At 40.1% G+C, this 21,022-nt stretch overlaps 3 protein-coding genes across 13 annotated transcripts in view; all 3 read right to left on the bottom strand.

The window, feature by feature from the left end:
* Positions 1 to 926: 926 nt before the first annotated feature.
* nme5 (NME/NM23 family member 5) lies at positions 927 to 3,276 on the bottom strand. Its single transcript, XM_029512914.1, has 5 exons — positions 3,001 to 3,276; positions 2,053 to 2,258; positions 1,362 to 1,462; positions 1,149 to 1,267; positions 927 to 1,040 (listed from the first exon to the last, which is right to left on the bottom strand). The coding sequence occupies exons 1-5, from the start codon at positions 3,124 to 3,126 to the stop codon at positions 981 to 983; spliced, it is 612 nt and encodes a 203-aa protein (XP_029368774.1). The 5' UTR covers positions 3,127 to 3,276; the 3' UTR covers positions 927 to 980.
* A 395-nt stretch (positions 3,277 to 3,671) lies between these two features.
* On the bottom strand, positions 3,672 to 6,992 carry rack1 (receptor for activated C kinase 1). Its single transcript, XM_029512269.1, has 8 exons — positions 6,776 to 6,992; positions 6,077 to 6,248; positions 5,371 to 5,518; positions 5,056 to 5,151; positions 4,721 to 4,831; positions 4,346 to 4,486; positions 4,000 to 4,110; positions 3,672 to 3,784 (listed from the first exon to the last, which is right to left on the bottom strand). The coding sequence occupies exons 1-8, from the start codon at positions 6,882 to 6,884 to the stop codon at positions 3,719 to 3,721; spliced, it is 954 nt and encodes a 317-aa protein (XP_029368129.1). The 5' UTR covers positions 6,885 to 6,992; the 3' UTR covers positions 3,672 to 3,718.
* Positions 6,993 to 8,609: 1,617 nt separating this feature from the next.
* Positions 8,610 to 21,022, bottom strand: part of LOC115049934 (collagen alpha-1(XXIII) chain-like) — a 103,594-nt gene continuing 91,181 nt past the window's right edge. For 2 of the 11 annotated variants that reach the window (XM_029512574.1, XM_029512578.1), the window contains 24 exons: positions 20,120 to 20,194; positions 19,028 to 19,144; positions 17,355 to 17,381; positions 17,144 to 17,170; positions 16,964 to 17,017; positions 16,807 to 16,866; positions 16,661 to 16,705; positions 16,469 to 16,546; positions 16,258 to 16,281; positions 14,083 to 14,127; positions 13,927 to 13,971; positions 13,752 to 13,832; positions 13,608 to 13,661; positions 13,289 to 13,363; positions 13,161 to 13,187; positions 13,009 to 13,068; positions 12,844 to 12,915; positions 12,724 to 12,750; positions 12,552 to 12,605; positions 11,895 to 11,981; positions 11,666 to 11,764; positions 11,437 to 11,475; positions 11,242 to 11,250; positions 8,610 to 10,656 (listed from right to left, as the gene is read on the bottom strand). In XM_029512574.1, the coding sequence (XP_029368434.1) occupies positions 10,606 to 10,656; positions 11,242 to 11,250; positions 11,437 to 11,475; positions 11,666 to 11,764; positions 11,895 to 11,981; positions 12,552 to 12,605; positions 12,724 to 12,750; positions 12,844 to 12,915; positions 13,009 to 13,068; positions 13,161 to 13,187; positions 13,289 to 13,363; positions 13,608 to 13,661; positions 13,752 to 13,832; positions 13,927 to 13,971; positions 14,083 to 14,127; positions 16,258 to 16,281; positions 16,469 to 16,546; positions 16,661 to 16,705; positions 16,807 to 16,866; positions 16,964 to 17,017; positions 17,144 to 17,170; positions 17,355 to 17,381; positions 19,028 to 19,144; positions 20,120 to 20,194 (1,332 nt within the window). In that variant the 3' untranslated portion in view covers positions 8,610 to 10,605. Of the gene's footprint in view, positions 11,128 to 11,241; positions 11,251 to 11,436; positions 11,476 to 11,665; positions 11,765 to 11,894; positions 11,982 to 12,551; positions 12,606 to 12,723; positions 12,751 to 12,843; positions 12,916 to 13,008; positions 13,069 to 13,160; positions 13,188 to 13,288; positions 13,364 to 13,607; positions 13,662 to 13,751; positions 13,833 to 13,926; positions 13,972 to 14,082; positions 14,128 to 16,257; positions 16,282 to 16,468; positions 16,547 to 16,660; positions 16,706 to 16,806; positions 16,867 to 16,963; positions 17,018 to 17,143; positions 17,171 to 17,354; positions 17,382 to 19,027; positions 19,145 to 20,119; positions 20,195 to 20,508; positions 20,569 to 21,022 lie in introns of all 11 variants that reach the window. The other 9 variants (XM_029512576.1, XM_029512583.1, XM_029512579.1 and 6 more) reach the window with 9 other exon arrangements.

Genomic DNA, 21,022 nt, shown 5'->3' with positions numbered 1-21,022 from the left:
ATAATAAATTACAGCGCTGCATAAATTCACTGTTTTGTTGAGTTCAAACGTTTTAAATGGAGGTATCAAAGCTGCTTCAGTAAATTACAGTTTACTGTGTTCTGTAATCTGTAAAACTGCAATATTTTTCCTAATTTCAATAATTAATTCAGATAGTATGGAATAGACAGTCTATTTGGGAATTCACTTGATCTTGATTTTCAGATTTTTATTCCTCTTCTGCAGACCCAAGACTGGAGCCTGTCCAAAAATAAGCAGTCCAGGCTTATTTTAAACCTCTTCCAGACAGTGAGATATATATATATATAACACTGAAACATTACACAATCACACACTTTTTTTCCTTTGATTGTATACTAAAAAATACTATATACAACTAATGATTTTAAGGACTGGTCTGTACAATGCAATACACACTGCTCTGAATTCCTGAATAAAACACCATAATGCTCATGTGACTAACTGAATTAATCTCTGTTACACACTCAGTAGAATTGGAAGCAATTGAAGATGCTATGACAACAGTAAGCCGTATGTAAACCATTTCCAGAAGAACAACCAAAGAGGAAGCTGGTCAAACTATGTAAACTAACACATGGGTAACACATGAGTATTTGGCCCAACTTACTTAATGTTCTCACCTCCAGTTCACTCAGTGCAATCCTATAGTAAATAAGATCATTGGCAATTATTACGCAATTAAAGACTGTGTTTTAAAAAACAAAACATCCAAACATATCGGAAAGCAGCAATTTCAATCAGGTTATTAAATATGGCACATTGCTGTGTTGAGTGTTAAAGAGGAATACACAATTTATAAATAGGTACAAATACTACAGGTAATTGGTGGTAAAGAGACATTTTTATTTTAATTTCATAATATATAATGTTATATATGCATAAACATATTACATTGGCTGGTGTTACATAGTCTTCCTCTTTACTCTTGATATCATTCTGCTTGTTCCACAGTAACTCCATCACATACATATTTGAGGCTTGTTTGGACTGTTTTTCATCAGCCAGTCAGCAAGCCAAACCTATTATTCAAACAAAAGTGCTGTAAAGTACAACACAAGCAAACAACATAGCTAATCAATAAATTAGTCCATTTGTATATCTTAAAATATTTAGCAGGGAACACTTACACAAGGGTTCTGTGGCTTGTGCTTGCAGAGCTCGGTGAGTCCACGCAGCAGTGTTGGATTTACATACCTGCTCAGGTATTCCTCAGTTGCCTCTCTTGAGGGAAATGACTCGATTACAGCTGCAGAGAGAAAATTGTTGAGTACAGAATCCTATGTGTTTAATACTACATTTCCATATGAACAATATTATGTGTGAGTGCATATGTAACTTACAGTTTGGGAACATGAATTTGATCTCTCTCTCAGCTGCATGAAATGACTCACTGCCATGAAGTGCATTTTTCAGGTCAGATGTGCCATATTTTGCTCTAAGGCTGGGGGAAAAAACAGCACTTTCATAGAAATATTCAATTGTCGGTTGTCATGACAGCAAACCTTTATCTTTCTGATTTATATAAAATCAGAATGGATCCAATTCAAAGAATGACCTGCATTCATCAAGTATTACAATTGAGAGACTGTACAATCGTCATTTTTATGACTTGATAGTCAGAGGATAGAGCACAGAATCAGAAATGCATATATATATATATGGCCAAAACTGTATTCACTGCAGACAATATTATGAGGCAATAATATCACAGTTGGGCAGCATGGCAATGTAGTGCTGTTGCCCCACTGTGTGTGTTGAGCCAACACACAGAGGTGGGAGGAAACCCACACAGGCATGCAAAGTCTGTACAGAAAGGCCACAGGCCTGGGAACCAAACCCACAACCTTCCTATTGTGAGGCAACAGCACTAACCACTGTGCCACCATGCTGTCCCAAAATGAATATAAGCACAATAAATAATTGCAATTGTAATAAATTTTTACATAAATGGGGAAAAAAGAGATGCAAAGACAAAGAGGTATAACCAGAACAATTGAACAAATTTCCAGTTTAAGCTGGAAACATGCATACCATTCTGGAAGAGTTTCTCTAGCCTTGTTTATGTTGAGAGGCCCTATGATGGACTTCCAGTGGGCAACAGCATTGTTGTGGGCCAGAGTCAGGGCAATGATGGGGCCAGAGCTCATGAAGGCAGTCAAACTGGGAAAGAAGATCTTCCCATACTGGTCTGCATAGAAGTCGCTGCATTGCTCTGGACTGAGCTGCAGTTTCCGCTTCTGAGATAAATCATAAACTTCAGCGAAATTATTCCATCAAGATGCATCAAATTTTGTAAAATATCACGCACCAGTTACTTTCACTCAGATGAATAAGACTAAAAGAGTTTATGCTAGTCATTTGAGTTTATGCACATATCATTCTGTGTGATTTAGCAGGGATGGGAACTAAGTAACTGATTTTAAAATTGAGCATTTTGGAAAATAATTCGTAAAAAATACTAATCCTAGAACTTTCGTCATAAATTGAAACCAAATCAAATACATTTAGTGCTTCTGGTGTTTCTCCCCTTGCTGCAGGAGCAAACATTTTTGATTTGAAAGTTGGCTAACATTCGTGTGGCCATGATATGTGATTTGCATTATTAGCACTCTCTTGTGGACAAACTACATAATGGCTGCTCAAAAATATATTTTCTGAATGTTTCTCAGTGGCAATCGGTCAGCAGAAACGGGATATGTACACGTTCAGTCTACAATATAACCGCAAGGTACTACACAAGATGCAGTAAATACCTGACGTGTTTATAAGGGGCAATACTACTATTTGAGAAAAAGTTAATATATAAATTATTGCCTAAAAAAAATCACTTCTAAGATATAACTTGCGGCGACCTTTTCCCGGTAGAATAACGCATATCCAGGAGACTGAAGCCGTCATTCACAGTCATACATGTTGCAGTAGAAATGGTTAGATGTTGAGTGTATCTTTGCATTTTCAAACAACAAATGCTAAACCGACCTGCGAAATAGTGAAGCCGGACTTGAGGATGATGTCTTCAATCTCCTCACTTCTGTGAATGGCATCCGGCTTGATGATAGCGAGAGTCCTCTCCACATAAATGCGACTATGCGAGTTTTGGTCCATCCGTAACTTCGACCTAGTCACACAACATTTGAGTGTCAAGTCTAAGCTGAAGAAAACGGTGAAGCTAAGTAAATAAAAAACATGTAAACGTATCTATATTTCCCGGAGTGGTTGCTTGTTTTCACCACAGCGCCAGGGGCTACAAGTCTGTTTGGGTTGCCAGGATACAAACACCAGTCTACGGCAGGAGAAGTGGGACAACATACAGATTGCAAAATACCGATTCAATATTTAAAGTATCCTCCCTCCAATCAGGTTAATTCAGCCATATTTTTTATTTTTTATAGATTCTATATTTTAGTATCCCATTTTACGAGTTTGGAAGCAAAATAACAGTCTGGCCTGAACTTAAAACAGCAGCATTGTCAAGTATGACCAAAATCAAGTTTGAATGCATCATTAACTGATCATAACTTTTAAATATTGTAATCCTATGTCATCAAGTACCTTTGAGTGCTTCGAAATGTGTTTATTAATGAAATGATTAATCATAAATCTCTGAAATCATACAGGTAAAAAAAAAAAAAAAAAAACCAAAACACTCATTCCTTTTACACAGTCTTTTATTCAAAGTTTCATCAATGAAAGGTTCTTATCGAGTTCCAATGGTGACCTGCCACACTCTGATCAGGTTATCGGTGTAGCCTGCAAACAGGGTCTGTAAAGAAACAATGACAGATGTTAACATTAAGTTACCAAAGCTATCATGTCTCTCATCCAATAATACTCAAATAAGTATGCTTCTAGTGCCCCTCATATTTGCAGGACTGTCACCAGTAGACATCAGAATTATACGTGAATGGGTATAATCACTGGGGAAAGAAACCACAGACATCTTATCTGACAGGTCCTACAGAGCCATGTGCATTGTACCTGTCCATCAGCTGACCAAGCCAGGGAAGTACACTGTGGGGGTTCAGCCTTGCTGTTTGTGCTGATCACTTCCTGTCTCAGCTCATCCACAATGATCTTGCCCTCCAGATCCTACATGGACAAAAAGCAAAACACCAGGTGCAGGTAGCATTGGATCAGTGACTGGTTAATACATTTGAAAATTACAGTTATCACAACACTAAGTTAAAGCTCAGAAACAGCCTCTTTATCATCAAAGAATACAGTTGGCATTCAAAGTTTCATCACTGACCTTTAAACTAAAGTTCATACTATAACATATGGTATATTAGCACCATATACACTTATTTAGAATTAGGTCTTTTACCCAGATCTTGATGCTGGGCCCAGTGGCCGCACACAGCCAGTAGCGGTTGGGGCTGAAGCAGAGGGCATTGATAGTGTCACCACTGTCCAGGGTATAAAGGTGCTTGCCCTCATTCAGGTCCCACAGCATGGCCTGTCCATCCTGAATGGAAAGAGAAATGTTCTCTGTAATAAACATATTTCTTACTTAAGTGTAGCCAACAAACATGACTAAATTGGAATACTAACGCCACAACCTTTTCAATCGCAGGTACCACTCAGAAACAGCCTCTTTATCATCACTGTTAAATAAATGCATCTATAGTTTTCATCACTGTTATCATCAGTGTTTATGAGATGGAGACAATGTTCTGTGACTGTCAAAAACAAGTCATACCTTTCCACCAGAAGCACACAGAGAGCCATCAGGAGAGACTGTCACTGTGTTCAGGAATCCAGTGTGGCCGATGTGGTTGGTCTTCAGCTTGCAGTTGGCCAGATTCCACACCTTGGAGCAAAAGTCAGAAACAAAAAATGGGACTCAAGAAGTATATACATCCTCCTGCAACGCTTTCTGGATTGTGCCCTCATCAAATATTTTCATCACTGATGGAGTCAGATAATACATGCTAGTTTTTCCAAAATCACTGGGCAGACAAATTTAGGATTGTTAAGCAGTAAAAGTAAGGCCAGGCAAAAGCGCTGGGGAGTTTTAAAAAAGTGGCATCATACCTTGACCATTTTGTCCCAGCCGCAGGAGACAATGATGGGGTTGCTGCTGTTTGGAGAGAAGCGCACGCAAGACACCCACTCAGAGTGGCCCTCATCCTGCACAAAAATGTCAAATGAAAGATTGTTAGTTACTCAACCTTAGCATTTTGACTCACCTGATGAAATCATTACCATGTCTATAGTTGAGGAATTTGAAGCTTTTTTTTGTATACTAAAATGGATTGCTATGGTTAAATTCTCATCTATAGTAATGCAAGGCAGTCTCAAACCAGTCAACTTTAAAGCCATTGACAGAAAGGTCTGGTGGTAGCTCACCTGGATGGTGTACTTGCAGACTCCAAGAGTGTTCCACAGCTTGATGGTCTTGTCCCGGGAGCCAGATACAATCTGGCGATTATCAGCAGAGAAGGCCACACTCAAAACGTCCTTGGTGTGTCCAACAAATCGGCGAGTGGTGACACCACTGGGGGGATAAATAATAATAATAATCATACGATGGTCACAGCTGTTGCATATTTTAAAAAGTAATCACCTATGTCCACTACTGCTGTAGCTAAGAACCATTCAAAAAGCTACAAGCACATGACCTGTCCTTAAATTAAACAAACAGCTGACATTAATTGGTGTACAGCACACTTTGATCACTTTTATATCTTAAAGTAATGTCCATTACTGGCTGCTCTTACCAAAACATGAATTAACAGCATTACACTTAATGGTGCCCTACAAAATTGTGACCCTAGGAGCTGGAAATTTTCAGTTACATTATGTAAAACTAGGGGGGGGGGGACAAAGACATCTATGGTTTTCCTGCAAAAGGCCATGTTGTGTGTCATCTGTTGATATGCATTGTCAATAAGAGCTCCTATTCAATGTGTTTCGCTGACCTTTAGACACTAATAAAGTTCTAAAAACCATTCCTAACACAGATCATGTCACATTGGGTTTGTCCCCCGCAGTGTTCAGCATGAGCTCATCCAAGACATCTGTCCAGTGACTGATGTCCACTCCTAGCACTTACGTAGTGAGATCCCACAAGCGGAGGGTCCCATCCCAGGCACCAGACAGGGCAAACTGTCCATCTGAGGAGATGACAACATCACTGACAAAGTGAGAGTGGCCCTTCAACGAGCGCTGGGGGATGCCATAGTTGGTTTCATCACGGGTCAGCTTCCACATGATGATGGACTTGTCTGAAAAACAATTAAAGTAACTTGTTTAATAAATATAAGCATGTCCTGGTAAACAGTAACGACTAATTGTTTTGAACAGGAGCATGCACAATGTAGCACTGGATAAGTGGCTTTCCATGGAAAGCTGTCAAGCATTTAATCAAGTTAGCAGTCTCTATATTTAAAGTGTAGGAGTGAGCTGAAGTTGTGGCCACATATCAGGACATCCAACAATGGCATCGGTGCATGTGGTCACTCATATCCACACCAGCTCACACTTGTGTATATTATTACACGTGTCACAGATACAATGCAGAGCTGACTGACGACTGTGGTGTTAGCTAGCTCGGCTAACCGGCGCCATTAATTTTAACTGCTTACGCCACTTTAAGAAGACACAGAACAGATGCGTTGGCTGCTGGTTTTAGCAATTTATGGAGCCACGAACGGCGGTATCACCGCTGTTCTCCCCGTAAACTCGGCCCACCGGCGAGCTGCCTGGTGCCCTCGGAGCCATAGTGGCGGAGCCGGCGGAGGGGAAGCCTCACCTCGGGACGCCGACAGTATCATGTCGGGATACTGGGGCGTCGTGGCGATCTGGGTGACCCATCCACTGTGTCCCTTCAGGGTCCCCCTCACGGTCATCTGCTCGGTCATTTTGGCGAGGTTGGGTGGTGCCTTTGACAAGGATGGATTCGGATTTTTCAGAGGTCCGGGGAAACCTAAGTCCTCATCGCATCTGGGCACGGAGGAAAAGGAAGTACGCACCCGGATGCAAATACTATGAGGAGGCGAGCGGGCCGCGGGGGATTGTGGGAAATGTGGACTTCATCATGAACATCGAGCCTGACAGGGTTTTACTGCTTATTGTCTTTGCAGTAGTTTTACTGTGCACTCCATATTATCTGGAAAGATGAAAGGGCATATTGCAGGTTAAAGACCACTTTGAATCAATAAAAATAATGGAGGAATCGGTTTTTCTTCAAAATATATTGGTAAATGCTTGGTAAAAATCTTACTTCAGCATCCTCCTTCTGTATTTTTTCTTTCCGTCCCGAACTGGGAAACAGAAATATAATATTTTTTCTGATAAATATATATGACAAATATCTACTTTATTTATCCTGAGGGAAATTCACTTATATGCATCAATCATATTTTCCATATATGAATTAGGATAATAAAGTACATAATAATGCTGAATGTTCAGCAGATTTGTCAAACTACATTTCTCCGGCACAACTGGAGCCTGCTTCAAGGACAGCTGAGCTGAGGAGGCTGTGTGCACCAAAGGCAGCACCTGGGTCTTACTCCGGAATCCCATGTTGAACTCCATCAAGTAGCATGGTTGATCATCGGTCTGAAGGGTCGTTTATGTATGTTTATGTAAATTACAAAGTCACAATCATGATAGGATTTCATTTTCTTGACTAGAAACCATCAACGAGCATGACAAACTTCAATCTCATAGTTGTAAACACTAAACCACAAATGCAGCCAGAGGACATTTAAATGTATTTATTTCAATTCAAAACATAACACCCAGAGCTGCTGTAAAACAATTCAAGCACACAATGTAATGTTGAGGGTCCGTATCTGTCCTTTTCATATAAATATTTGAATTATTTTAATCTAAAGTAACTCTTTTTTGTTTGTGAAGTCTCACTGAAGATACTGATGTTGCCACTCTAGCAACTTTGTCTGTGTTCTGTGGTTAGTTTTGTAGAAATACACACTCTTTTGATCTCGAGCTGTCAGAGGTCAACAATAACCTTGAGGATTACACAATCAGCAACAGAATTAAATAAATTTCATGGCAACAGTCTTTTTAGTGCATTTATGAACTTCATTTTAGCCATGCTGATTACTCAGCTCTGTAGGAAATGTGAATCTGTTGGTCAGTCTAGAAGTTTAGTTTAAGCTAAACTGTCACACCAACTGCATAAAGTTGGAAGAACAGCTGAAAATCTGTAGGCTATGTTGATATCAAATGAATGAAGCAAAAAATAACGTGACATGATTTCATATGATTTAATGGACTAACCATAAACCAGAGAGTTTATTTCAGCCTACATGTTTAGTTAAGCAGATTTCAAGTTATACATATTTGGACAAGTAATTACAAAAATAGCTTAATTCTTTTACAACCAAATACACAATCGAAAAACATTCTCACAAAGTCAGGCTAATACTGTGATATATGATTTGCTAAAACACCAAACTTCTCAGATATTGTGCCATTTCTGACTTCATTAAGGCTTAAAACTTAAACTTAGAATCTGCAAAAGAAATAAACACATAAAATAATGTTGAGTGACAGATAAATATCAGCCTTCAGTTAAAAAAAGAAAAAAGCCAAATCCCTGCATGACTTGGTGATAACCCGTGGTGCTTTCAACAGAATATAGTTAACCTGTTTTTTTTTTTTTTTTTTTTTGTATGTCAGTTATTCCCTCAACTGGATGACATGCAACTTGTACAGGTTGCTTTTTTCATAGAAAGTACTTCTAGAATAACTTCATAAATGAGAGCATTGTATAGATTTAATAAGTGATGCGCTGATATTTCCTTCAAAACCCTTTTGAAGATAGAAAAAATGGTGTTAGAAATCAGGTGTATCCCATGGGTAGGTAAATCGTTTTGTGTCATGCAAGTAATCCAACTTTAGCACTGAAGGTTTAATCTAAAATGATCTTTGCAACTTTGCAATCTTTTGCAAAACAGATTGGAGATGTTGCACATTGTTAAGTCAGACTTGAAAGAAGCTGATTCATGACATGAGCCAGTTTTCTGGATTCAGCACTGAAGCAATGTTTCTCCTAAACAGCACTATAAACATTTAAGTATTATTATTTTTTTTTAACCAAAGTTAGAATTGCAAATTCAAATTTAATCTTTTCATGCATCACTTATCTATTTGTATTCCTCTGATTAATTCGTGGCTGTGACCAAGAATTGAAATTAGTCGCGTTTAGTCTGGATGATTCTGGTAATTGAAGCTTTTCAACCAATAAAACATTGTGACGATTGATAGTCAGGTTTATAATGAAAATATCATAAATGACTGCAAGTCAGTCACAGTTTCCCATTAATGTAAAAGTATAGCTTCAAATGTACACATCATCAAAAATACCAGCCATAGTTTGTACGCAGAATAGAGCTTTAAACAGGTATAAAGGAGTTAAGTGTTTAAGCACCAAACTTATTCCATCTGAGAAAAATCAATCATCATCATGTCTAAAACTTGAAATACAACACAAAAAAAAAATCATCATAAGTGACAATAAGTGACAAACCACTGTACTATGGCATATTGTTGAATTGAAATGAAAATTTACCAAATAACAAAACAAAAACAAACAAAAGAAAAACACAAATCAGTGGCTGTGTATACACTTGTCTCCATTTTTATACTTTCACATCGTTAGTCCTCGAGTCCACATGACTAATATTGGATCAAAAAGATCAAACAAACATTACACATGAGTCAGCAGCAAAAACTTAGAACAGTAAATATGGCAAAAGTAAGCAATGTATTCATCTGTGATTACAAGATAATTATCAGTCAGACTGAAAACGTTTAAGAAAATATTTTGATTGGCAATCATTTGTTAAGGGAACGAAAAGAGAGCCAGTCTAATGTTAGAGCTGATCTTCTCCCTGGCTGACACCCCTAAACACTAACACTAACTGGACATGAATACTGTGAATGGTTCCTTCAGATCTGGTCTTGAAGTTTCGCTATCTATATATTCCACAAACATTATGATGCACAGGAATGCAAAATGTAACTGGACAAAATTAGAAAAGTATATAACAGAATAAAACAAAACAACACACAAGTCACCACTGCCGCAAGTGTAAGTCTCAAAAAAAAAAAAAAAAAAGGGTTGACTTAGTGACTTTTCTGAGTGGCTTGTTCAAATGGAAAGACTATTAAAGACTGCTTGTTGAAAATGAGAATGAATTAACTGTAATTTGATGTTTCAAGAGTGGACCATAAGTCATACAAGCTGTCAGGATGCTAAACAACACAGTACCTTGCCATAATCACACGAGATCACCAAGACACGTTTAATGTATCTCTGCAGTAAATCCTTCCTTATGTGCCAGTGACGTCACTGCCTCCCAAACTATTTCAACTGGTTATCAAGCTATTGCATAACAACATCAGCCACATGTGTCTTCTCAACCCAGGTGGATGTGGAAATGCAGTGTTTCGTGCCGCCCTGCCCCGGAGAGTTTCCATTACAGAGGATCTGGGTGTTCAGTATGACATTGAAGCGTTACACGGCTCTCTCTGCTTCACAGAGGCCGATCTGCCCTTCCTGCTCTCTGCCCCTCAATGTGTCCTTTCTCCATCACGCCCTGCATCCTTTCAGGGCTGAGAGAGACGCTTGCGTTTGAGCTTCTGTTTTGCCATCTCCTCCTTTCAGGAAAAAACAGAAGAGAGCACTGACCCACACTCCGCCATCGGCCAAGAGATCTGTCCATTCATCCTAGCTCAGCATCCGTGCCACTGGGTGAGTGCACACACTGTTAATCTCAAACAGCGTTCATCATTACAATCAGGCGGTGAGTCAGACTTTGTTAGTAAGGCAATCCTCCACTCAAAAACTGTCGTCTGGACTGTCCTTCAAAGTAAGAGTCCAGCTGCCAGTTCAGTTTCTTGTCTTCAAAAGCCATCTGGATTCTCAACAATACTGGACCTCTAGTTTAAAAAAAAAAAAAATTCATAATACCGAAGACTCAAAAATTGTCCTTGTTAAAAAAATCTCAATATATTATAGGAACGTTTTTATAAAAAAGGGGAAAAGGGAGTGGCTTGTTTGTTGTAGTATTCAGCTGCAATATATACCAGATCAATATGTACAGATTCCATGCTGCTGGTTAGTCATCACTGCAACAGAAAAATCAAAGGAATTAGTTATCAGTTTTATATCAATAAGGAAAAGAGCTACTTTCAGAAACTCACACTTAACAATTACAAGCTCACACACTGAAAATTACTTACATAATGCTCCTGTGTCAAATCAGAGTCAAGTAGTGAATTCAGTGTTGACAATCCATGAGTAATAATCTCAGTATGTGATCTGACTGTTAGCTATTTCCTAGAGCCATTCCTGTTTCTTGTCTCTTAATCAAAAGTTAAGGTCTTATATTAGTTCACGCTATGCTTTTTTTATGTATGACAACTCTTCACACTCACCTTGTGCCAGCAGCCTGGTATGGGCAGTCCATCTTGTCCCTGCAGAGAAAAAAATTGCAGTAGAAAGCTAAAAATCTTGAAAATGTGAATACTTGTCTTTGCAGTGAATTCATCACGTAAGCATCAGTGAGTGACAGCACTGGCATAGCAGTTTGAAAGCAACGAAAAAAGGGAACACAAGATGCATAAAAAGTGACTGGAAATATGAAAGGAGGCAGAAATACTGTACCACAGGACAGGGGGCCTCAGGGCCGGAAGGAGGAAGAGGAGGAGCTGGAGGAGAAGAAAGCCCTGCCTCCCCAGACAGACCTTTAGTCTCATCACAACCCTGTCAGCAAGAGCCAGTTACACATTCACAGCAGCAGAGGAAGAAGCTCAGAGAAATACCAGGAAAAGATGAGAGGAAAATGGAATTATGTGAATGTGTGCGTGTGTGTGTGTGTGTGTGTGTGGCATACCACAGGACAAGGCTGGTCCAAGCCCGGAGGACCCTGCTCTCCCTTGTGGCCCTTTAGACCTCTCTTTCCCACTGCACCCCTATCGCCCTGAACAAGGAGAAGGCAGCAGTTAGTAACACAATGCTCTTTTGATTTTGTCTGTGTGTGTCTATGAGTTATAATGCATGGCAGTAAATACTTAATAAGTTGCAATAAACCCTCAGAACAAATAGTATAATTCATGATGCTTTAATACAGACAATATACCCTGCACAAAAAAATGAAGGGAACATTTTATCATTATTATGAAGTCAAGTCAGTTAAACATGGTTATGAATCAGGCTGGCAAATTTACATTATACTGCCTGTAACATCATCCAACATGACCAATGTGGCAGTTCAGTGATTTATGCAAGATGGATCAGCGTGGGATTAATATTTTTCACTTTGCTGTTATTTTCTGTGAGATTGTGAATGCAGCACTTAATTGGTTAATCCTTTTAGTTTCCATTGACTGTTGTACATAATTTTATTCAATAAATTATAAAATGTGCATCTGTTAAAAATTTCAACTTGAAAATTTGAACTTTCATTTCTCAAAATCTGAGTAAGGCATTCCCATGTTTTGTTTTGTTTTTTTTTAGCAGTGTATAATCCTGTTTTATATTATGTACCAACCTTCTCCCCTTTTTCCCCTCGGCTGCCTTTCTCTCCCATCAGACCTGGGTAACCCTGGACATGGAAGCTCAAATGAGTCAAAAAGATAGCTCAACACGGAAAAGAGGTGAAAGGTGATTTTAAAATTGTTAATACAATGAAATTAAATCAATCTCCTCATGGAGAAACTCACATCTAGTCCAGGTTCCCCTGGTCTGCCCTAAAAACACACATTCACACCAACAACTCATTTACCTATCGGAATAAAAAACAAATGTATTTCATACATTAACAGAGGTAAAGTCGTTCTTACTTTTTCTCCCTTTGCACCAGGAAGGCCAACCAACCCTGTGGATCCAGGTGGACCCTGGAGGCCATCTAGTCCCTGGTGTCAAAGTGCATTGTTATTAATGGCATGTTGCGGATTTTAGTATGTTTAGTATATTTCGTATGTTAATATAGGCCCAGTGTCACTCACCTTTGGTCCAGGGACACCAGTCTCTCCTTTTTCTCCCTTCATCCCAACTCCAGGCTCCCCCTACATGAGAACACAGAAAGAGTAAGTAGCAACCGACATGTCATACCTTCTGCCAAAAACAGGTTGCACTGCACATGTGGTCTAAGGCCTACCTTAGGACCTGGCATGCCATGAAGCCCCTGAAAGGCATTGTGTATTGTCAGTGTGACAGCAATAAACAAATAACAAATGTGACAAGTTAGTACCAGGGCTGGGATAGTGGTGTATATCAAGTACTCACCATGGATCCAGGGGACCCAGGAACTCCTGGTGGGCCAGGTGGGCCAGGTGGGCCTGGTTGGGAAATCATCTGAACCTGAACACCATTGAAGAGAATCAAAGAGGACTAGGAAACTCATAGACCAGGCAATGTTTGATTAAAGTAATGACAAGAGATGCTCTTGTACGTGTTTTAACACATTTATCCACAATGAAAATCAATTAACTATCAGCACATGGCTGAGTCAAGCGATCCCCTGCCAGAGAGAAATGATGACCCCCTGTGGCCGCGCAAATCTGGGATTAATTTCATTTTGAAGAAGTTACTCTGTTTCACTGACCAGGTTGTCGTCCAGTCTGCAGTCTCCTTTCTCTCCTTTCTGTCCATCCATACCCTGACGACAAAGATGAGCCTTCAGCTGTTTATGTTCTTTTTTGTTTTGTTGTGTACATGTTTGAAAAACGTGTTTGCTATAACTACTTACAGTGGGCCCAGACAGCCCCATCTCTCCCTTCTCACCCCTCTCACCAGGTGGTCCAGTTTCTCCAGTGTCTCCTTTAGGTCCCTTGAGGTGAGGGAGTAAGAATAAATGTCATATTTAGCATGATGTGGCGTGGTAGAAACACGGCGTGATATAAAACCTTATACAATTCCCATACCTTTGCTCCATCAACTCCTGCTGGACCGGGTAAACCAAGCTCACCCTAAAGGAAGACAAAGACAGGAAAGATGAATGTGATTGGCTCTAACTCTGCAAAATTGTTTTCATCACCATTAGTTAATAATTATTGATAGGTGAGTTCAGAGTGCCTCACCTTTTCTCCTGGATGGCCTGGAGGTCCAGGTGGACCAGGTGGACCCTGGGTAAAAACAAACAAAGAACAGAAATTGACAAATATTCCGATTAATCTTGTAAAGTGTCTTTTTCTTGTTCTTTTTTCTTTTTTTTTCTTTTTTTTTACATGGGATTATGATATAGCTATGTTAAAACCGGCACTAACTAATAACGACCACTAGGGGGAAGTGGAAATCCGTGTTCACTTGAAAATCTGTAACGTCTGTGTAACCCAAACCCTAACCCTAAATTTTAGGTTGGAAAAGAAAAAGAAAGACGTTAAAGTAGATATAAAGCTCCGCAGAGCTGAAGGGACGTGCGGAGTCAGTAATAATCCTTCGTGGATTCATCACAGTGACAGTTTTCACATAAAAGTATCCATTTAATTCATTGGTAATACAAAAACATTGCCTCGATATGGACATTTTAATTAAATCTGTATTTCAGAACAGTCATGTCGTCATACTGTCATATTGTTTACACAGTGTGTAACTGTTTATGCTTATTGTTTATCCCAAAGGTACAGATCTTGGAACACAGAATTTTACCATAAGGCCTGAACTGGGGCCAAAACAAAACAATACAACAAAGCTGATGGATTTCACAACGCAGGCCTGACAGTAAACAAACGTTGCTGATCACAACCAACTTGAAGCAATTTTATCTAACAGCGATTGTAAAACAGCGCTGACTGTGGTTTGCGCTACACAATAGCCTGGCAAAAATTTTCCGTTCTGTTGATTGTTTCGACGCAGGATGAGTTGGACAAGAGGAGAAACAAAACATTTATGAGACTTTTTGAAACACCAACAATGGATGAAGAATAGCGTCGCATGCATGCCAGATTCATCCCATGCTGTGTCTGTGGCTGTCAAACACGGGACAGGTCCCTTAAATCACACTCCATCACTACACCCACAATGTTACTTGTCCCCCTGAAGTCCTTGCCCATCTTGAAGCGGTAAAAAGGGAAGCCATGTTATCTCCCAGAGGTGTACATTCTGATTCTCTCTCTCCTTACAGACTTTTTGTGTCTTCTCCATGAGAGCCATGGAAATCAAACAGATGTTAACAAACAACTCTTTGATCTGGGCTATTCCATCACTGGAAAGTGGAGTTAACTCATGCAAATAATTACACCAAAAGCAATTAAATGAATAATTTCAGCACCATTTAAAGCCAAATTCATCACCACTGAAGATTTCACCACGGATGGAGCAACTGCCGCTATTCACACAAACAAGTGGAAGGATCATAACAAAAGCTGGGTGGTCAATGAGGATTCCCTGTCCGATGAATACAGCGCAGTCAGTATGTGACTGTATGTGATTTGATGCCAACTGATCCACGTCGGAGGGTTAGATGAGATCCATGATCCATGCAGGTCCATCTTTTCAATGACCCCCATGTAACTTTTTTTTTGCTGCTGTCTAAACTGTAGCATGCATAGTCCATTTCAGATCAAGTCCAAGGGGACCTGGTTTATAGTGGTTTTTAATCAAATACACACTTCACTGCAGGGATAGCCATCTGTTATTACCACTGTTATGTGGTATGGTACATGGAAGAATCAAAGGGTCCTGTGTGTAAAGAAAGTTATGTGAAATTGAGACTGTGGCAACGTTCAGGGGTTCCCCTTCAGTACTCAGCAACACATCCCTCTTACTGCAACAACTGAGAATTATGGAACGGCACAAATACCCAGACAAAGTACACCATGCCAGCTTTTGCAAGTTACAGCCCCATATCTTGTGAAGCGACACTGGATACACAGCATTAAAACACACTCATCACAATGTGACAAAGGCTGCTGATTTTTCTGCATGATGAAGCATGCTTATTTACATAATGTTATCTGATAGAACAGAACAGCTGGACTTGACTGAGTATGTTTTATCCCAAATGAATATATACGACAGCCTGGTGGACTAGTAACTGGCACAGTAACACTCTTAAGATGTAGCCTAGAGTGACATTCAAGACATCTGACGGCTGTAATTCTGGATTGGGGGCATCTACAAAAACAGATCCATTGACCCAGGTGAGATGATGAGGGGAAACACGAGATGTGTGCATGTGCAATGTGATTTTAGGCACCACTGCCTGTGTTAGTTACTGATCACACCACCAAAACCATGCAAAAACATCAGATTACCGAAACACTGATGGTGTTGATGGCCTGTCAAGGAGAAACGTTGACAGGTTCAGTATCATAAATAAATGATACAAATAAAGATGTGGTCATAACTGTGTGGCACAGCTGTGGAGGCTCATGTTTTGGCTAATGCCTGTTTTTAGATATGTTCTCTATTGAATTTATGCACTATGAGTCACATCACATTAACACATTAATTATTGTTACTCACTTGGAAAGCATCTAGGAGCTTCCCATTGAAGTCAATGATGTCTGAGGAACCTGCAGCGCCCTTTTCACCTGGATAACCCTGAGGCAGAGCAGGGAGGGGATGTGAACTTGTTAATGGACTTAAAAACACTAGTTAAGATAAGACACCCATTGAGTACTGACAGAAGGATAAACCCCATTGTGCTACACGTACCATGGGACCCTGTTGTCCTTGTGCTCCTACTTCTCCTCTATCACCCTGTGTGATTCAATAATTCAGACAAAAGGCAAAACTTACATTGTTTAACACTGTTGATGTAAAACAGAAATAATGCAACGTTTTTCTCATTTATCTCTTACCTTTAATCCTGGGAGTCCATCCATACCTCTCTCTCCTTTTTCTCCTGTACCTGGCTCACCCTTTTTCAATTGACAACAATACAATCAAGGTCAATAGATTTAAACAAACTGGCGCCTGAGACAGGATCCTGCAACCTCTTGTAAAACTTTTCTGTACCTTTACCCCTGGAGGACCTTGTGGCCCTGGATAGCCAGGCTCACCATCTTCTCCCTGTCAGTTCACAAATGTGAAATGTTTTAATGAAAGCGAAGCCCAAAGAACTTCCATTTTGTGTTCTTTCTCACGTAGAACGTAGTGTCTGACAAGAAATGCACGATCATCAACACATGAGCTCACCGGCTTTCCAGGCAATCCCTGCGATCCCTGAAGCAGAGAGATATTTGGTGATTGGTAATTTGAGAATATTATTATCCTGAGAAAGACAAACCACCACCACCACAGATGTACAGCATCACAACAGTTCAAGACCAACAGCTAAATTATTTGAAATGGAAAAAAAAAAAAAAAAAAAAAAAAGCAAAATGCAGTGGAGTTGAACTGTACTTACATCTATGCCATCACGACCTGGAAGACCCTGGGGACAGAGCAGAAACTTTGTCACGGCCTTGACCGCAATTGCCACCAAAGAGCCACTAGATGTCAGTAATCGGTAAGGAATGGCCAGTCCATGCTCGAGGGTTTGTCAGGTGCCCATTTAGAGTAAGTGTGCATACAAACATGATAAAGTAAAGAAAAAACCTCACATGAATGAGTGGGGAAACTGGATGCTAATTCTACTAAATAGGAAATCAGACTTCACTGATTGATTTGATGAGTCAGAAAATTATAGGAACCATATGATATGGCCTTCTGCATTCATCACAACAACAGAACAGCTATGAGTGATCATCGTGTCGTCGTGTAGTAGTGTTGTTTAGAGCTCCAGTAGATTTTCACTGACCCTCAAGTAAGCAAATGTTTTTTTCTTTACTTTGCCAACCATATTTTTTCATACATCAGCTAAAATTCCAGTTACGGGCAATGTTAAATGTATTTAATATACTCTTACTCTGAGAATCTACATGTGTTGAAATGGAGCAAATATTTAGTATTTACCCAAACATCCAGTACAACAGTTTCATGTGACCACACATCAGGCAGAAACAAGCTGTCATTTTCTTTTCTTCTATCCACTTCAAAGATATAAACGACATGACAGGAGGACACCCTTCCTGGCAGGCCTGCTCACTTTCTCCTGCTTAGCCTTTTCCTACGTTCAGACATCTGTCCACAACATGGAGCAGATCTTTGCACTTAGCCCTGTTTTGTTGTTTTGGGTTTTGCAATGCCTCTAATCAACTTAGAGAGTACATTTGAAGTTGACTAGGTTTCAGGACAGCACCCCCATTTCAGTCTTTTTATTCATTTTCAGAGTTGTGCAGGCTTTCTCTCATGTTGGTCCTGCATAACTACTCAACTCACCCACGCTGAAGCCAACATTTTTCACTTGAGTCTCTTTGCTATGCTGGCCAGTTGAGGGTAACTGGGCATTTATTCTTTCACTTGGATAAACAAAAATTACCTTCACAGTCTCCTTCCCTCTTCCATCTTATAACCACAGCTTCAAGCTGCCATTGCAGATGAACTAACCTCTTGGAAGCAAAGTGAATGTTGAGAAACATATACTGCCTCAGGCAAGGAGCACAACTATTGTTTGGCGATGTCGGCAAACTGCCCATGAACTCACCACAGTGCCATATCTGTTTCAGGGGTGCACAACGACACAGTCTCAGTGGGAGGGTGGGAGAATGGGGGTGTATTGGAGAACTTTGTGGCCACCGTCTTACACAAAACAGATGAGGCTAGGAGTACAGTTGCTATTCTGGGAGTTTTTAGGTAAGCCACAGCTCACTGTCAAACCAGGAAGAATGAGAATATGGGTTTGATGAAAATTACTGTGTGGACTATTTTCATTGTCATACACATTTATGAATGCACATGTACTGTAAGCACACACACACACACACACACACAAACCCAGGAAAACAATTTGTGATTTGTCACTTCCTGTGGTTAAACCTTACCAGGTCAACACAATTGGAGTAACACAGCCTCTAATGACTGAGGTGTGTTAACTATATTCTTTGTGGTGCTGCCTTAGTTAGAGGGTGAGGAAAAGGGGGTGAGTGATGAAGGAGTGTGTGGGTGATTGTGACTGCAATGAAGAGTAGAAGCTCTTACTGGCTCGCCAGCAGGGCCACGAGGCCCGTCCTTGCCCGTGTTCCCAGGAGGGCCACGGGGACCAGGGGGACCCGGAGGACCAGGAGGGCCTGCAGGTCCAGCTTGGCCTTGGTCACCCTTATAAAAAAAAAGAAAAGAAAAGAAAAATGAAGTAAATAAATACAAGAACATACATGCTATAAAGACAACTATTAGTGTGTTAATGCTACCAGAGCAGTTAATTTTATTCACATCAGAATTGAGGACAACTTTAACATTTCAAGTTATCAAATCTCTATTTTGACAGAATTTTTAAACCTGCAGTAATCAACTTCTCAACCACTTGAGGAAAGCAGAAACTAGCTGCTTTATATTATTATCATCTTTTAAGCTCCATTTTTTGCAGTTATGCATGTGTACACATCCTGCTGAAATTGAGCCACATCCACATTTAGTTGGAATTATGGTTATTCTCACCCGTCCGAATCTAAAACTAAAAATACAACCAAGCTGACAATGCAATAAATGTTGACTGAGAACAACCTCCCTTGTTAAAATAAGCAATTTCTCTTCTCTCCTACTGAATTGTCACCTCATAATAAAGAAACTTTCATCACTGGATTTATATCTGGCTCTGACTATTCTGCCCTCCTGTTAACGGAGAGTTTGGCCCAGTGTTTCTCTGCAGTCACTTGATGACGCATTCCCTGCGGACATGTGGTGCAATATGGCTTGTTTTGTTGTGGTTAGCAACATGGTACACCAAACTCTTTCATGAAAATGATATCACCATGGTTGTATAGCACACGAAAACCCCACTTCCTGACAAAGATAATTATTATGTCTGTACCATTAAGGTTAGCCCCAAACTTCACAACCACCAACAAAGTCGCCTGTTGCCCCAGTGATGGAAGAAACAATATTCTTTATTCTAATTCAAATAAAGGAACCAATATAAGTGAAAATTAAGAAAAAAATATAAAAAATGTGTTTAATGCAGCTTGAGTGAGAAAGATTAAAAAGTGAGAAAGGAAGAAAAACATATGAGCAAGTGACGATGAATGTTTAAGTTTAAAGTGTTAAAAATGCACACATGCCTTAGTTGTGTTCTACCTTCAGAAAGCGTCTCTGAAAGCCGCTGGACTGCTCTCCAGAGAGAAAGCCATGGTCATATCGGGGAAATACCATCTGAGGTAGAGGAGGGGCCGCAAATGCAAAAAGAAAGACAAGGTAGAAGCAAAGAGCAGAAAGAGAAAGTAAGGGGGATGCACATAGAGGGGAGAAAGATAAAGTGAGGAAAACTGAAAGTCACTTTTAACTGAGAGTCCAGAAGGGAGAGAAAGAAGCTCTGTGGGAAAAACACAGATGAAACTTCAGCTGCCTCTGAAGCTGCAAACCAAAGGTAAAAGCTCAGTGGAGGAATAGTGGACAGATCAGCAACCTGAGTGGGAAAGCAGTGGCTGCTGGGAAGACTAGGGAGAAGTTCGCTGCGAGGGACAAACCTTTACAGTGAGAATCTGATTACTGTGCAGACCTGCATATGTGCTGTAGTTAGGGGGACCCTGGAGAGAGTAGTGACAAAGGGAAAGGTGAGCAGGTCAGTGTAACAATAATCTATCGTTAAAAAGGGATTTTTTTTTTTCAAGTTCTGCAGGTTTAATCTACAGTGCAAAAACACATCATCTGCAAACAGACATACACTTCAAATACCTAAAGCGTGAGACCAAGTAATTGCAATTTGTACTTTCAAAAAATATACTCTGTCTCCCATTCAAACATGTAATTAACTGTGTGTGTGTTCCATTTTAATGGTTTCCCATCCTGCCCTCTGCGACTGAACCAAACAGAGGTGGCTTGGCTCCGTCCAGCTCGCAGACAGTAAGTGTGATGATTGTCTGTCAAGCTGAAAGGAGCAGAGTTTGTCTGCCGCCAGAGAGCTCAGAGCACTGTGCTGCTTCCCTGGTTGAGTTCCCTCCAAAAACACATGGAAGGAAGGATGGAGAACAATGATGGAGG

Source organism: Echeneis naucrates, chromosome 10 (assembly GCF_900963305.1).
Source record: "Echeneis naucrates chromosome 10, fEcheNa1.1, whole genome shotgun sequence".
In the NCBI taxonomy this organism is placed as follows: domain Eukaryota; kingdom Metazoa; phylum Chordata; class Actinopteri; order Carangiformes; family Echeneidae; genus Echeneis; species Echeneis naucrates.
Note: the sequence above shows the minus strand (reverse complement) of the source record. Positions and strands in the feature narration are given on the sequence as shown.